Consider the following 18,736-nt stretch of genomic DNA (forward strand, 5'->3'; position numbering starts at 1 on the left):
GCCGAAATTGCATAATAAAGAAGAAAAAAACATATAGAAGTCGCACTGGAGTATAAGTCGCATTTTTTGGGGAAATGTATTTGATAAAACCCAACACCAAGAATAGACATTTGAAAGGCAATTTAAAATAAATAAAGAATAGTGAACAACAGGCTGAGTAAGTGTACGTTATATGACGCATAAATAACCAACTGAGAACGTGCCTGGTATGTTCACGTAACATATTATGGTAAGAGTCATTCAAATAACTATAACATATAGAACATGCTATACGTTTACCAAACAATCTGTCACTCCTAATCGCTAAATCCGATGAAATCTTATACGTCTAGTCTCTTACGTGAATGAGCTAAATAATATTATTTGATATTTTACGGTAATGTGTTAATAATTTCACACATAAGTCGCTCCTGAGTATAAGTCGCACTCCCGGCCAAACTATGAAAAAAACTGCGACTTATAGTCCGAAAAATACGGTAATATACATGCTAATTTATTATTACTATATATTACACCTGTTAAAATATAATGATCACATATACATATGTTGATTGGATACTTGAGATTAGTTTTGACTGATACTACAAATATCCATCATGCTAAGTATTTACAGGGGCAGTATTGGTCATACCGTTGCTGTTACTGATACTTCACATTTTCAGAATCTTTGAATGATAACATTTTTGATCACAATTTTAATCAGACAAAAACAAAGGATGGCAGTATAACAATATCAATTAAATATTAAAGTTATTTTCTACTATGTTTTAAATTATTTGGTATTAGCCCCTAACGCCCTGATATGTATCAAGGGACATATTTCCTGAATTTGTAATTAATAACAAAAACTATAAAAAATGTTTTTGATGATAAAAAATATCGATCTAGCCATTGGGGTATCGACTTGATGCAATACTACTTGGTATTTTTACGGTCAATATATGTATCTTTCTGCCCATCTTTTGTTTACATTTATGAGCTTTAGTTTACGGTTAGCTTATCTTCCTACAGTGTGTTGTGTAGCATGTTTAGCGATTCCTCGTCCTCCAGTGATAATGACACTTGTATGAAACATAGTTTATTTGTCGTAATGGAGGTAAGGATTGCTGACTAAAAAGCAGCTTTGCACTGTGGAGGGATGTTAGCTCCTAGCAAGAATGCTACATTGTGTTGAGGACTCATTCATTTTTTTGGGCTATGTCAAAATTTGTATTCCCTTTTTGATTGACATCGAAATGAGCGAATCAGCGATCTTGTGTTGTAAACTTCTGTGGGAGCATTTTTCAACATTCATTCTGTTGTTCTGAGTTGAACCGGAGACTTTCCAGATCCTCTTAGCGCAGTGGTTCTCAAACTTTTTCTGTCAGGCCCCCCCTTCAGATGAAAAAAAAATGTTGGGCCCCCCTCACACTAAGAAAAGTCACAATAGTCACAGAATTAATTTTTCAAAAAGATAAAACATCTTAAAGTATTGAACTCACTTTACAATCCGTGCAAAAAATGAAAGAAAATGCAGCCATTTGGTAAAAAGATGAACAGTTACCTTGCTAAAACAACTAGAGTTTTATCACAGCGTTAGTGGCTGCAATGAGCCTGTTTTGCACTGCACATTTTTTCAAAGCGGGGTTGCAGGCTTAATACTGCCACTCTTAAGTCATGCTCAACATTGAGTTGAGATTACAAATTAGGGTAGCTAGCTACTTTCTGATATTCAGCGCGGTTTGTGTCTTCTGCTTTCTGACTTGCGTTGGGCGTGACTCGCGGTGGGTGAGTGGGACAACGTGATTTGTTTATTACATCGCCTTAAGAAACATTATTTATTCCTCTTTTTATAGTATGTTTATTTGATTATTGTCTGGGTTTTTAAATGGTTTGTATAATAAAATAAATTTAAAAAAAATAAATAAATATTTTTTTTGGTAATTTTGTAAAAAATTACAAAAAAAATTCTCGTCACTCGCGCCCCACCAGTCATGCCTCCGCGCCCCCAACTTTGAGAACCACTGTCTTAGCGACATTTTCTTTGTTAAAAACGACTAGCGACAAATAGAGCTTCTATTTCTGGTGTTTTTTGGGGTTTGGTGACTGACTTCTTTCACTCTGCAGTTTCTGTCCTTACCGAGCAGCGGGTGCTGCTGAGTCCCTCCACCGTCTTGAAGCACTCACAGGCGGACACACTTCGCACTAGCCTCGCGCCAGTCCCAGCTAGGTTGCAAGCTGCACATAATGGCAGATAATTTGAATGTTTTATTTTTTCATTGAACAACAAACATACATTTATAATGCACACAAGTGTACAAACTATTGTCATTAGTGGCAACAATTGGCGCTACATCTGCAGGTGTAGAGAGGAGCTTCTCCTGTTTAAAGCGGCTCAATCCAAAGACATGCACCTGGGGATAGGTTGATTGGCAACACTAAATTGACCCTAGTGTGTGATTGTGAGTGTGAATGTTGTATGTCTATCTGTGTTGGCCCTGTGATGAGGTGGCGACTTGTCCAGGGTGTACCCCGCCTTACGCCCGAATGCAGCTGAGATAGGCTCCAGCACCCCCTGCGAACTCGAAAGGGACAAGCGGTAGAAAATGGATGGATGGATGGAAGGAAGTCTTACACCCGCAATACCATGGGCCAAGGCCGTTTAAGCAGCCTAGCTCTGCTGGCCATTGAGAGAACACTTGTCAAATCCCTGGAAAAGACGCCTTCTTGGTACGACAGGGTCACAGATCACTTTCACCAACACATTTTATGATGTAGGCTGAAATTGAGCTTCCCCTCCTTGAGAGACCAGCATCCGCCACTGGTCTACACGTATCTGTTGTGTGTGACTGCCATCTACTGGTCACATTTATAATTTCACCATGTGCCAAATAAAATAGCTTCGAGGTCGGTTAACACAACCAAAATTATTCCGTACATTAGGCGCACCGCGTTATAAGGCGCACTGTCGAGTTTTGAGTAAATGAAAGGATTTTAATTGCGCCTTATAGTCTGAAAAATACAGTAGTTTTTTTAAGAAGTTCTGTTTGAAATTGTTTGGATTATTGTGATAATTACTGTAATTATGTTAAATGTTTGGACTCGTAGACACTAACGAGGTTTGTGCGGCGCTACAGGTGGTCGGGGCGGAACCATCGGGAGAAAATCGGCGTCCACGTGGCCTTTGACCAGGTTCTAAACATTAGACCCTACTGCTGCACGGGCTCGGGTCACTCGGTCCACAGGGGCGGGTACACCTATGACCTGTCGGCCGTGGTCATGCATCACGGGAAAGGCTTCGGCTCAGGGCACTACACCGCATACTGCTACAACACAGAAGGAGGTGAGCCCGCCGGCGCCCTCGACGCCCGACCACTTCCAGATTAACTCCTGTCCTCCTCAGGTTTCTGGGTCCACTGCAACGACTCAGAGATGAAGGTTTGCAGCGTGGAGGAAGTGTGCAACACTCAGGCCTACATTCTCTTCTATACCCAGAGGTCCGCTTAGGCGCCTCTTGCTGTGACGTGCACCTGGACCTGCTGAGCCTCGCCCGAGGAGACGATCTTCACACCTGGAGACGATAGCGAGTCGAGCGGAGGCCTCCGCCAAGGTTGATCAGTTGGAAGTAAGAGTGGAGCAGGATGAGTAAAACCCTCCATTTCATCACGCTTTTTATCAATTGACCTCACGAGGTTCAACTTGGATGTACTTTAAAGTAGTCAGTTTACAGCAGTAGCTCTAACACACATACTTTAATGTGTAGATATCTGGCAACACAAGTGAACATGTTCCAATAGTGTGAATATTTAGTGTAACCATTATTTAAATCTGCTTTAATCCTGTTGGATGTGGAGTTGATCAGAACATCTATCTGCAATCTTCTTCCACTCCTCCATGATAACATCACTGCTGGAACTGAATGTTGCACACATTTGTACTCCTTCACCTTCCTTCCTTCCTTCCTTCTTTCCTTCCTTCCTTCCTTCCTTCCTGCCTCCCTTCCTTCCTGCCTTCCTTCCTTCCTTCCTTCTTTCTTTCCTCAGTGCTCAGTTATGTTCAGGAGACATGCTTGTCCACTTCATCCCCTTCACTTTCTTCAACAAGACACTGGTCATCTTGGAGGTGTGTTTCAACTCTATGTCCTGGTAAAAAAAAGAGCTACTTTTTCAGGTCCACAGTGGCACAGTGCATGTTGAAATTCACGTTTCTCTGCAATGGACCACAGCTCCTCAATGCCAGCAGCACTCATGCAGCCCCACACCATACTTTACTGTTGGTAAACATAAAGATCTTCCTACTTGCTGGTGTTGCCAGCTATTTAGACAATAATGTGTGTGTGTTGACTCATTTTCCAGTGGATAGTAAAGCTAGACTTTGTTATCGTAGGACCAAATTTTGCGCGTAACAAAGAAGTTCCTTTTCGTGCGTACGTTCTGTGCAATGAAGTGTCCAAACAAAGAATTTTATGCGTTAATGACTCACTCTGTGTGCTTTTTTTGGTTTAGTACCTAGTGCAAAATAAGCCATCAGGGCGCCAAAGAAAGTTGCGAGTGCCAGCACTTTGATAAAGAAGGTGAAAAACACCATTGAATTCAAGAAAAAATGTGTAGCAAAGTACAAAAAGTACCTCTCATTTATCCATTTAACTTGTTGTTTTCTACTTGTGAAACTTTAATTATTCTCTCTAAAATGTTGTTTTGTTTTCATATTTTTGGGTCTATCTTTGGATCTACTTGATTTCTTATGAGGAGAATTTGTTTTGTTTTGTTCGGACCCTTTGGAACATATTGCTACATCAAATGGAGGTACCACGGTACTGCTAAACAAGCTGTATGCTGACTACTTTAAATTGTAGTGACTCTACTGGGTTCTTGTATGATGACTCGATGAATAAAAATAATGTGGGATGTGTTAACCTTGGCGAAGGTACCTGATGATCTCCAACGGATTAGTTTTTCTCCACAAAAAACATTTGGAAAGTGAAGCTACGGGTTTGTCCGCCTGGCACCAGCAGACTGTGTGCGCAGGTTCAATTCTGTCCTGCCTCCTGAACACTAAGTAGTGTGTTTGCATATTCTGCAATGCAGGACTTCTTTTATTCCTCGCGATGACGTCATTTTGTGTGTTTTTGTAGCTTTAAGTGCTTCATTGTCAGCGTACTTGAAAGAAGTCAGCAGGGATAGAAGAAGCGTGAGCTCCGTACTCTAAGCGAGCTTTTTATTTTATTTTATTTTTTTATAATCCTCACGGTCAAATGTCACTTCTGGAAGCTTATTTTGGCCTCCACGTCATCACGTCCTCTCCTGCTGGGAATGTGGGCTCATGTTTTTTTCGCGTTCTTTTCTCGTCATTTTCTTTGACTGAAGCTGCATTTTTGAGGAGCTCATCTCACTAGTATGTTTCAGACAAGTTTGAGGAAGTTTGGGGTATATTAGATGGTGGTTTACCTTTATATGACCGCAAGGTGGAATAGTGGTTGCCATGTTGGCCTCACAGTCAGGAGATCGAGGGTCATACTTGCCAACCCTCCCGATTTTCCAGGCAGACTCCCGAATTTCAGTGCCCCTCCCGAAAATCTCCCGGGGCAACCATTTTCCCGAATTTCTCCCGATTTCCACACGGACAACAATATTGGGGGCAGTGCCTTAATTGAAAAACGATTTGACTAATGTAAAAGAGTCAGTCAATAATCATTTATATTTCCGCATTCCCTGAATTCATATACATGCGCAGATGCAGGGGGTGCCCGAATTCCAATGGGGAGCACGTCTCGCCAGAAATGTTGGTACCCGATGGAAAAGCCTTTCTAGTCTCTATTTAGCACGATGGTCAGTTAGTCCTGCTAGTGTGACTCCATGGAGACAAGCAGAGCAGCGTGTTGTGCAAACGTCCAAGGGCGTAAGAATGAGTTTAACATGGGGAGGACACATACTGTATTGGTAACCGAACAGATCAATAAAGAGTTTGAGCAGAAATATGTCGTATAGCAGAGCTGGGCAAATATTTTGAGAGAGAGAGAAAAAAAAATGTGTCTGGGGGGCCGATGTGTATGTGTGTATAAATTATATATACACATTTAGTTGTAAAAGTCTGCTGTACAGCATGTGCGTTTGGGTCCCTTTTTTTCAGGAACACTAATACCAAAAGTCACAATGTCCGATAAAATTGTAAAAACAAACCACCTCAAAAAAACGGAATGTAACTTTACAGTTTTTTACCCAAAATGTACATTAGAATAAAGAAAGCAAGATTTACAATATTAACTATGAGCAATAAAACACTGAATATTAACATTATATGAACGTCGCTCTTCTTTTACTTCTGTTGCGTTGACCAGCATTCCTCCAATGGGGAATTTAAATTGCTAGTCTCTCCCAGATTCTTTTTATGGCAATACGCTGATGTTTATATTCAATCAACAGGCAGTAATTGGTATTTTGTGGTTTATTCTCCAAGCTTAGAGGACAAACCTGAGACCAACCCAGCACCCAAGCGTTCCCTAGCCCGGTCCAGATCGGTCTAGCTCGGTCTCCCCTCAAACCCCCGGAAGTCCCGTGATCTTCCCTCTGTCCCCCGCCTGCTGTTTCCCCAGTCTAGCTGTGCTCCTTATCTTAGGAATGTAATGGCAGTCTCAACAAAGAGAATAAACAGCGCTCTGACTCTAACCAAGGACACTCGAATCCAAGCACTTTGTACCACACGAGACATTAGCTGATGTAAATATGACTATAGGAGTTTTTAGAAAGAAGTAACACTTAAATATCGATATGATTCTGATCTGCTTCCAACAAGTCCCCCTTTAAGATCTTCTAATAAGATCTTTATTACTTGTACAAAACTTATAAAGCACGCCCCACATTAAAGTCTTAAAGTTACCACTTTGCTAGACCCCCTTTAGTGACACTTAGCACAAGGGGCTGTGCGGTTCTGGATGGTCTCGAGGGAGGTTGTTCAGCAAGTCCCTCAACTGTGTCACGAGTCAGGTTGGTTAGTCTCAATGGCGGCGGGGAGTTAGAGAGGCCGCTGAAACAGGAGTTCCAAGGGGTGTTAATTTGGTGACTGGGGTCACCAGTCTAACCATAGCACAAAGCCCAACGGCTGACGTCGGGATTCTAATGTACAATCTGTGCTCCCCACAACACCAGAATAAGTCAGCTCGTGCCCAAGGGCCTATCCTTGAGCCATCTATCAGTGTGGTGCACCAGTAACGGTTAATGTCACCCAATTTGTTGGGGGACGAAGAGGGTCCTGCAATTTAAAAAAGCGTGTAATTCAGCTTTTGGGCCACAAAGGGAAGAAGTCGGGTGGCATTGTCAACAGAAAGGTACACATGTCAGTCAACTTAAAAGGGGCGGGGTAAGTGTGGGAAAAGGGACGTCCAGCGGAAGAAGCAACACAGTCACCCAGGTTTTGGCATCCACCTGAGCCACAGGTTGTCTGCACCCGCTCCTAAGGTCAAAGGTCAAAGTTATCAGGCCTTCGGTGGTGATGTCATTAGCACGCACAGATGTGAGCCTTTGAAACACCACCGAGGTGGGGTGGTACTTTAGGTGCTACAGAGGGTGTAGAGGTAGTTAATGCCCTCTCAAGGACATTAATTTTAATAATTCCTTTAGCGTCTGTATCAGTCAGGTCAAGCCCCAAAACAACATAAAAGGGACGATGGGCACAACTTACCAGAGTATGTTGTCTGCATCCGACACCAATGGTTCAGGGTTGAGTCGTAACAAATATAGAGGTTATTACCACGGTAATAGCTATTGTGTCCCCCGTGATTAATCACACTGCACAGGTCAAAAATAAGTCTTGCTATCCCCTTTGACCCAGTCTATTTAAAGTCAGCTGTATGTTCTTAGACACTTGTCAGTCACTGTCGTCAGGAAGGATGAACTGAGACACAAAGACAGTAGAACACGCCCAAACACCAATCCGTCAGGGAACACTACCGGGTGTAACATCCTGCCTTTCGTCTATCAATATCAGAGTAATTTAGGTAACAAAACGCGGATAAACATCAAACTTTTCACTTAATGTAACAACACATACAGTTATGCTGAAAACAAGCAAGAAAAACTAAGAAACATTTAGCATACTGGATTGGTCTCACACAAGGATATACAATATAGAAGTTGAAAAGAGTAATGTAGGTAGAAAATCTCTCTCGTCTCCTGGGCTGTGGGGCAGATGATGTGGCGATGTCAGCAATGACATCCGCTGGTAATCTGTCAGGTTCTTCAGCTGTAGTGCAGAGGGAGAGGTGGTACCAGGTGTCCCCTCCACCAGCCAGTCGAAGGGCGTGGGACGTCCATTCTACGACCTAGAAGGGACCAGTCCACCTGAGCTCCGTCCACTTGCGTTTGATTACCTTGATCTTGACCCTCTCAGCGGGCGGAAGGGAATCTGTACAGAAGAACTGGCACACAAATTCTGCAATTTTTTGTGTAAAATACCATTTTGGTTTTACGCTGAGTCTTCCTTCCATGGGGGGCTGCTGGTCTTGTGAATGGCTGACCTGTATGCAGCTCATAGGGTGAAAAACTCTAAGGGCAGTAAAACAGTTTTATTCACGGACCTTCGAATGATCATTAACGCTAATTGCAACATGTCAATCCAATTAAATTTGGGCTGTGCACAGATTTTAGCCAATTAGTTTTTGATGTTCTGGTCCATCCTTTCAACCTTACCTTGGGACTCAGGATGGTACCCCAAGCCTGTGTTCTAGTCCGAAAGCCTTTTCGACCAAGGCTAAGTGAGTATTTTTTTTTTTTAATGGTTGCCGTTGTCTGACCTAATCTTTTTGGGGAAACCATGTCGGGGTACTAGGTCATTCACAAGTCATTTAATTACTGATATTGCATCCTCTTTTGAGGTTGTTGTTGTTTCCGGCCAACCACTGTGATTGTCAACACAAGTCAGTACGTACCTTTTCCCTTGTACCGTATTGATCATATCAGTGAAATCAAAGACTATACATGGTTCACCCTCACCTCCTCCATATTCTAAATTTGATCTACTAAACTACTATCGATGTGTAAAATCGTTATTTTCAAATTAAAATTAGTTATAACTTCTTACCCACGGGAAAAACGTTAAAACAATGGAATGTGTCAGAGTCGGATGATTGTCGATTTTGTTCCAAGGAGTCTGTATCCACCCTCACTCACCCCCTTCTGTTTCTGAAAAAAAGGACTGTGTTAGTCATACTATCACTTTCAGAAACATCTAAGAAAAAGGTCAGCTAATAGTCAAGTAGCGGAGGGCAGGTCATGTTTGAGGTCAATGATTGTCTCTTTAGCCTCTATGGTCCACTGGGGGGTGTTGTTAGGGTAGGGGACCCCTTAGCAATATCACAATTAACTCAAACTCATCCGAACCCTAACTTTTATGTAACTTATTCAATATGGTGAAAGTAACAAAATATGCTTATATTTATATTGTCACCAATACTAGAAAAATACTACCCTTATGGCGGATGCTTTAGCAATAGTATTTTGAAATTTTACCACACCTGGTGGTCCCAATAATTCATTAAGTCAAGCTCATGTTGTAGAAAGTTGAATGATGCAGACACGTTTGTACTGAATACTTTCTATCAGACTTCTGTCTTGACGACTATGTGTATGTAATGAGCAACTATAATTCTTTGATATGCTTAAATGTGTAATGTGTCGTTTTAGCTCAGCTGTTGTGTAGCTGCTAGCTCCTCGTAGCCTACAGGTGTCTAAAGTGCAGCCCATAGTTATGTGTTTAACATAACCATGGGCTAAACCTAAACAATTGAAAATGTGGTATTTGGGTGTCGGTGTAATGTTTGGCAGCTACGCCGTGTCTTATCATTGGACCTAAGTTCTTTGGTTTTGTAGGCGAGACAGAGAGCAAGGGAACAATGTGGGACACTATTGTGTCCATCTTATACCATGCTAGCTGTTGCAAAGACAGGTCAACATGAGCAGCCACACCTTGAGTTCCAACATATATAAATAATCATAACATATGGCGAGTCGGGTGGCAGAACACACGGAAGCATCTCAGTCAGTCAGGGTTTTCACCGTTAGAGCAGTTGGATGTCAGCCATTCCTGTTGTTTCAGGCTGTGGTATGAGCTCATGGAGGAGTCTTGGTAGTGGTGTCGCAGCTAGGTGGTTCAGCCGTCAGGTAACACCAGGAATGTTCCTTCTTTGCAATTTGAATGTCAGGGTACAGTCTGTAAAGGAGGTCCAGCAATCTGAACCGGAAGTGGTTTGGTGACAGGTAACCTTCTTGTGACCCCAGCGAAGCCTTCGACCTTTAAAGAGGAAGCACACAGTTTTTTTGGTACCTCTGCATTCAGAATCGAATGGGTGGCTGATAAAATTGTCCGTTGACACTCATGTCCAGCAGGGGTCCTGTCGGTACTTCCTGCTGCAGCTCCTGATGTGGGCGTCCTCTTACACGCCTTCGTGTACGTTTGTTGGCACGACGGAACCTTTCCTGTTCGGAAATGTTCGGACAGTCACGACTCCAGTGACCAGGCTGGTCACAGCCGAAACAGTGTCTACCCCAGACCGGCTTTGAAGCATCGTGTTGTCCACCACCCGAGTCCAACCGCATGTCTGTTGAGGATTCTTTCCTCCACCTGTTGGAACTCAAAAGCAAGGTCACCCACTGCTGAATATACCCTTGCTGATCTTTGACCTTTTGGTTCTTTTAACCTTTTATCTTCAGCGATCTGTAATTTAAGTAGTCGTTTCCTTGTTGCTCTGTCATTAGCCCTATTTTGCATGGGATGAATAAAATGTCCTGCCATATATTGTTTTTGGCATCTTCTATATCAGGGTTAACTTTGTCCAAAGTGTTTGGCCAGAGGTTCCCTCCCGGAGGTACGGGTGGGAAAGCAAGGTCAACAATGGCTTGCATGTATGCATCGGCAAGAGACTTATATTGTAGTATGTCCAAAGTGTTAATGTCATGTGTCAAAAATGTCTGCCGGAGAAAATGGTCAGACGTGTACAAGGGGTTAATTTTCGGAGGCAGGATCAATCTTAGAGGGGGCGTGTTAATACCGCCTTCTCTTGTCACTGGAGTAGGGGGCGGTGTCCTAGTCAAAGTCTGGGCGGGTCGTTTGAATTGTCTTGCGCATGCGCGGCAGACAAAAAACCAATCAGTTCATTCTGTCATTAATCATCATTTCTTTTGCTGCATTTCGTTTTTCCACGTAATCCCCGTTTACTTTTATTATACGCCAAACTCTTAAATTCTCTCCCTGAGTGTTCCATTTTCACCAGCGCACACACACACACACACAAGCACTCCCGCACACACACTCACACACACACTCAGCAGCACACACACACACGAGCACGCGTAAGCACTCCCGCACACACACACACACACACACACACACACACACACACACACACACACACACACACACACACACACGAGCACGCGTAAGCACTCCCGCACACACACACACACACACACACACACGAGCACGCGTAAGCACTCCCGCTCACACACACTCACACTCAGCAGCACACTCTCTGCGTTTCACTTTACCATTAAACTTCCAGTTACTTTTTTATTTTTTTTAAATTTTATTTTACCAGACGTTTGAGTTCACGAGTTTTCGAGTATTGTAAACTCCCTCTTAACCCTTTCAAGGAACGTTCTCCTTTTTTTTCTTTTTTTTTCTCTACCTGCTAGTTCCATTGTCGACAACCGTCCATTCAATTGATCATTACACAGTAATGATTAATCACATTTTTCCCCGACCGCCATCACATTCCTGTCTGTCACACTCCAAGGCCATGTGTCTATTTCTTTACGTTTTAGTGTCTTATCTCACTGGGATCTTTCAACCCGCTTCCTTAAGTTTCAGTGTCTTATCTCACTGGGATCTTTGAACCAGCTTCCTTACGTTTCAGTGTCTTATCTCACTGGGATCTTTGAACCCGCTTCCTTACGTTTTAGTGTCTTATCTCACTGGGATCTTGCAACCCGAACTCATTAAGGGACGACCAAATTCCCAGGGTAAGCTACACCCAACTATTAGTTCACTCGTCAATGAAACTGCCCGTCACGGTAATCAAGACACAATGGCCTGAGTTGACTACTTATTTACAATTTTAATGCAATGGCAGGCTCGGCAAAAATGCAATCAATCTATCAAAATCACCAATCTGTGCCTGGGATTACAAAACAGTGTTTGACTTACAGACTTCAGGACAGACTCCTAAAGCAGATTTTATATAAAAAGGCTCTGCTCACCTTGTATTGGCCATTTGAGTCTGTCCAGAAGATTGGAAGAAGTCATCAATCAACAGCGTGCCATCTCGGACGAAGCCCCCAAATTGTTGCGTTGACCAGCATTCCTCCAATGGGGAATTTAAATTGCTAGTCCCTCCCAGATTCTTTTTATGGCAATACGCTGATGTTTATATTCAATCAACAGGCAGTAATTGGTATTTTGTGGTTTATTCTCCAAGCTTAGAGGACAAACCTGAGACCAACCCAGCACCCAAGCGTTCCCTAGCCCGGTCCAGATCGGTCTAGCTCGGTCTCCCCTCAAACCCCCGGAAGTCCCGTGATCTTCCCTCTGTCCCCCGCCTGCTGTTTCCCCAGTCTAGCTGTGCTCCTTATCTTAGGAATGTAATGGCAGTCTCAACAAAGAGAATAAACAGCGCTCTGACTCTAACCAAGGACACTCGAATCCAAGCACTTTGTACCACACGAGACATTAGCTGATGTAAATATGACTATAGGAGTTTTTAGAAAGAAGTAACACTTAAATATGGATATGATTCTGATCTGCTTCCAACACTTCTCAAGCCAACTCCTCCATAGACATCTTTAACGATATAGTAAAACACAACAACAACAAAAAACAGAAAAATATGAATGCAAAGTGTAATATAAACCTACAATATGATATATTATCACTTTTATGCAGAAATTTGTTGCAAAAATCTGCTTCCGCATCTGTTCCTGACACACGCGTTTCGGGCTAGCTGCTCTGAAAACATTTCCCGCCCACTCTGCTTTGTTCCTCATCTGAGCTGCTGTGACGTAGATTACCGTAATAACTTGTGTAACACTCAAAAGCGCAGATTTCATCCATTGAAACACTTTTTATAGTTCAAGAATTAGGGTAGTTTAAAAACAGCACTGCACACCATAATGGCGGCTACAGTTTTGATGTTAAAGGTCTCCAAAAATTATGTAGAACGTCTGGCACGCCGGATTGAACATCGTAATGGGCCGCATGTGGCCCGCAGGCCGTATTTTGCCCAGGTCTGTCTTATAAGAATGATCTACACACCGCAAAACATTCACAAAATGTTATGTCACGTGAAGTATTTTTTTTTAAAGTAAAAACTTTGTGACATAAAATAAACCCACAAAAATTGTAAATAAAATAAAAAAAATATTTTGTTTTTGTTTACTTTTTAATATCAAATTAAAACACAAAGCAGTAAAGATGAAGTTTGATTAACAAGCTTTTTTCTTCTCCAACAACACAATGTGGCTCAGTGCAACAATTTGGCCAACAAAAATAAATAGGAGTGATACCTCTCACATCTAATATACAAGCTTCGTGCCTCTCTGACAACTCAGCGTGCTGTCACTTCACAGCCTGCGTTCAATTCGATGAAGTGACAAAACATCTGAGCTAGTGTTGATGTTACTGGAACACTGAAAAAGTTGTAAATTAAATCAAGTATGTGTTTCGGCCTTTCCAAGCTTTCCTAGGTTCTAAACCAAAGGCCGTTGGCTGAGCCGGGACAGTTGGTGCACTTTCAAATGCACTTCCGACTCCAACTTAAGTCTCTCAAAAAATAGCTTTATTTGCAAAAAGGTCTTCTTTCCAACAGTCCATCCAAGGTGAACAAAAACAAGTTTAACTGCATACAAAGCTATAAGCAAAAAACTAAGGCTCAAGTGTTGCGTAAGAAGTGGTCAAAAACAGTTTTCCCCACCAGTCTCTCAACCTAACATTTTTTGTCCTATCAATTTCACCTCTGCGCCCCTATATGCTCTCGTCACAGGTGCTGTAAATGACACAGAATGTAAATGACGCTTTATAATTCAATAAATTAACGTGCAATGTATCAAAACATATTTTCATGGCAATTCCAAAAATAATTAAACTTAACAATATATGTAGTACTAGAGAAATATAAATAACACAAAAATGGCTACCACAACCATAATGAGAAAAAAATTAAAGTACAGTAGCACAATAGGCCCAAGTATTCATCAAACACCATCGCAATGACAAACACCAAAGTGCAGTAGCGTAGTAGGCCCAAGCATTCATCGAGCAACAAATAAATAATGAATTTAACTTAATATATGCAGGACTACAGAAATATAAATAACACTAAAATGGCTACCACAGTACGAGCGACCTTTCCAAAAAATAAATAACAAGACGTTATCAAGTTGTGGCAACGTTCCCTACACATCATTTTATTGATTTACTCCTGTCCTCTACACCGGGGTCCCCAAACTACGGCCCGCCAGCGTCCAAAATCCGTCCTGCGGGAAGACCCAAGTTAAAAAAACAAAAAAAACATAAAAAATATTTTTTATTTTAATTTTTAAAAATCTGTCCTTTCTAATCCATTTTTTACCGCTTGTTACATATACATACAGTACAAACCGAAAGTTTGGACAAACCTCATTTCAATGCGTTTTCTTTATTTTCAGGAATATTTACATTGTAGATTGTCACTGAAGGCATCAAAACTATGACACCTGTGAAGTGAAAACCATTTCAGGTGACTACCTCTTGAAGCTCATCGAGAGAATGCCAAGTGTGCGAAAAAGTAATCAGAGCAAATGGTGGCTATTTTGAAGAAACTAGAATATAAAACATGTTTTCAGTTATTTCACCTTTTTTTGTTAAGTACATAACTCTACATGTGTTCATTCATAGTTGTGATTCTTTCAGCCACAATCTACAATGTAAATAGTCATGAAAATAAAGAACATATTTGTACACGCTGCAATTTTGCAAGTTCTCCCACTTAGAAATTAGGGAGAGGTCTGAAATGTTCATCATGGATGTATTTCCACTGTTAGACATAATCTAAAAAGAAAAATCCGGAAATCACATTGTAATGATTTTTTAATGATTTATTTGTACGTTACTCGGGTTCATAAGTATTTGCACACAGGAGAATCAGCAAGAATTAGGACTCTCAAAGAGCTGTCAGTCTACCTTAAAAATAGCCCACCTTTACCCCACAACTAATCAACCACCCACCCCCCCTTTGAGCTCATTAAAGTCACCTGTGCAGCCCACAGTCAGTCAAGTTACAACTGCTACAATGGGCAAGACCAAAGAGCTGTCAAAAGAGGCCAGAGACAAAATTGTAGAGCTCCACAAAGCTGGAAAAGGCTATGGGACAATTGGGAATCAGCTTGGTGAGAATAGATCAACTTTTGCAGCAATTGTTAGAAAATGGAAGAGGCTAAACATGACTGCTAATCTACCTCGGACTGGGGCTCCATGTAAGATCTCTCCTCATGGGGCATCACTCATGATAAGAAAAGTAAGGAATCAGCCAAGAACTACACGGCAGGAGCTGGTGAATCACCTGAAGAAAGCTGGGACCACTGTTTCCAAGACTACTATCAGTAGAACACTACGGCGTAGTGCTCTAAAATCATGCATCGCACGGAAGGTTCCCCCACTTAAGTCAGCCCATGTCCAGGCCCGTCTGAAGTTTGCCAATGGCCATCTGGATGATCCAGAGGAGTCATGGGAGAAAGTCATGTGGTCAGATGAGACCAAAATAGAACTTTTTGGTATAAACTCCACTCGTCGGGTTTGGAGGAAAAAGAAGGATGAGTATCATCCCAAGAGCACCATCCCTACAGAGAGGCATGGGGGTGGAAACATTATGCTTTGGGGGTGCTTTTCAGCAAAGGGAACAGGACGACTGCACTGTATTCAGGAGAGGATGAACGAGGCCATGTATTGAGAGATTTTGGCCAAAAACCTCCTTCCCTCAGTCAGAGCATTGAAGATGGGTCGTGGCTGGGTCTTCCAACATGACAATGACAGCCAGGATAACCAAGGAGTGGCTTCATACCAAGCATATCAAGGTTCTGGAGTGGCCTAGCCAGTCTCCAGACCTAAATCCAATAGAACATTTTTGGAGGGAGCTGAAACTTTGTGTTGCTCGGCGACAGCCACGAAACCTGACAGATCTAGAGAAGATTTGTGTGGAGGAGTGGGCCAAAATCCCTGTTACTGTGTGTGCAAACCTGGTGAAGAACTATAGGAAACGTTTGTCCTCTGTAATTGCATTCTGCACTAAATATTAACACTGATGTTCTCATGTGTGCAAATACCCCAGTAACATACAAATAAATCATTAAAAAATCATACAATGTGATTTTCGGATTTTTCTTTTTAGATTATGACTCTAACAGTGGAAATACATCTATGATGAACATTTCAGACTTTTCCCTAATTTCTAGGTGGGAGAACATTACAGGGTGTGCAAATACCTGTGGACCTCACTGTGTATATATATATATATATATATATATATATATATATATATATATATATATATATATATATATATATATATATATATATATATATATATATATATATATATATACACATGTGTGTGTGTGTGTGTGTATATATATATATATATGTATATATATATATATATGTATATATATATATATATATATATATATATATATATATATATATATATATATATATAAAGAAACTAGAATATATATATATATATATACACACACACACAGCCCGGCCCCCAGCCAAATTGTTTTTAACCCAATGCGGCCCCCAAGTCAAAAAGTTTGGGGACCCCTGCTCTACACTCTGAGTTAGAGCAGGTGAGTGAAGGTGCGAGCAGTGACATAATGCTGTTTTACATTTTTTAAATGGAAGCAAAATCCAATATTTTGTTCCTGCGCGGTAGGTGTACTTTTTGGTTGGGAAAAAATGCATCTGTCTCTAGTACTGTCCACACCTGTTGCAATCTGATAACAGCAGCGCTGTATAAAGCGCACGCCGAAACTCCACGGAAGCAAAGGTTGTTCATGTTATTAATACTGATAATGTTAATGTTTTAGTTTGGCATGGTGATCGAGTTGTGTGCTCATACACAATAGCCTCTTCACCGGGCTGTTCTTTGCCACTGCGGTTGTGAAAATGTTTGATTTTATTTTTAAACATCGCTGATGATCACCCTCATTTCATTGTGGCAGTCAAAATCGTGATTAAAATTTGATTAAATGTTCTCCGAATCAGTTTGCTTGATCAAGACTTTTCAAACTTTCCACACTACAAAGTAATTTGAGTATTTATGATTCAATTTCCTGCTGATATTGTATCAAGTCGGTATCGGCCCAAACTCAAGGCTCCAGTATATCAGAAGTGAATATTTGTATGGGACCACCGACTGTGAGGCCGACATCCATGATTGTTGTAATGTAGCTGAAAGTTGTCTGTCACATACTTGTGTGATGATTGTGTTCCTCAATGGCAGCTCTTTGTGTGTGACGCATGTCGATGTGATGACAAGAATGTTTGCTTTTCCTTTTCCCTTTTCATGAACTTTAGCACCTGAAAGCAATATACCGGTATTGTACATCCTTCACCCTCAAAACCAAGATCAGGAAATACAATTGTTTTCTACTCCACTGCTGTTTCTTACGGAGGTCTTTAGAATTTGCTAGAAGAACCACTTGTGTTTGATACGATCCACACACTCCATTTGTGTCCAACGTGGGAACAATCTAATGACGATGAATGTCCTACTGCTTAGAGGTCAGGTGGCTTCTGTGTAAACATCAATGTACTGCTCATATGCTTTTGCCTGACAGTAATTATTAAAAAGACGAAAGAAAATATTTTTGGGTGGTTTTATTGTGTTGGATTATTTTTACGGTACTTATATTTACTTCACATTATCAAATTTGTCTCTTATACCACTAATATACTATAGTTTACTGTACACTCACAAGCCACTATATACGTAGGAGTTGGTGTCCAAACTTTGTACTGAAAAATGTTAAGAGAAAAAAACAGTCTAAAAAAGATATATACAGTACAGGCCAAAAGTTGGGACACACCTTCTCATTCAATGCGTTTTCTTTATTTTCATGACTATTTATAAATAAATAAATGATAAATGGGTTATACTTGTATAGCGCTTTTCTACCTTCAAGGTACTCAAAGCGCTTTGACAGTATTTCCACATTCACCCATTCACACACACATTCACACACTGATGCGGGAGCTGCCATGCAAGGCGCTAACCAGCACCCATCAGGAGCAAGGGTGAAGTGTCTTGCCCAAGGACACAACGGACGTGACTAGGATGGTAGAAGGTGGGGATTGAACCCCATATTTACATTGTAGATTGTCACTGAAGGCATCAAAACTATGAATGAACTCATATGGAGTTATGTACTGTATTTTCCGCACTATAAGGCGCACCTAAAAACCTCAAATTTCCTCAAAAGCTGACAGTGCGCCTTATAATCCGGTGCGCCTTATGTATGGACCAATATTGAGCCACAACAGGTCTCGTAACTACGGTAACTATGCCGACTTCATTTTCCCTCTTCTACGGCTGCTTACCGTAGAAGAAGAAGCGCTTCTTCTTCTACGGTAAGCAGCCGCCAACTTCATGTTCCCCCGTAGAAGAAGAGGCGCTTCTTCTTCTACGGGGGAAAATTAAGTCCCGTAGTTGCGAGACCTAAACTTTATGTAAAGA

General features: G+C 41.4%; 1 protein-coding gene across 2 annotated transcripts in view; it reads left to right on the forward strand.

Annotated features, from left to right (window-relative positions):
* Nucleotides 1-4,894, forward strand: part of usp49 (ubiquitin specific peptidase 49) — a 28,369-nt gene extending 23,475 nt beyond the window's left edge. For both annotated transcript variants that reach the window (XM_062053548.1, XM_062053557.1), the window contains 2 exons: nucleotides 3,117-3,322; nucleotides 3,383-4,894. In XM_062053548.1, coding sequence (XP_061909532.1) covers nucleotides 3,117-3,322; nucleotides 3,383-3,486 — 310 coding nt within the window. In that variant the 3' untranslated portion in view covers nucleotides 3,487-4,894. The remainder of the gene's footprint in view (nucleotides 1-3,116; nucleotides 3,323-3,382) is intronic.
* Nucleotides 4,895-18,736: the final 13,842 nt, after the last annotated feature.

Source organism: Entelurus aequoreus, linkage group LG01, assembly GCF_033978785.1.
Source record: "Entelurus aequoreus isolate RoL-2023_Sb linkage group LG01, RoL_Eaeq_v1.1, whole genome shotgun sequence".
NCBI lineage: Eukaryota > Metazoa > Chordata > Actinopteri > Syngnathiformes > Syngnathidae > Entelurus > Entelurus aequoreus.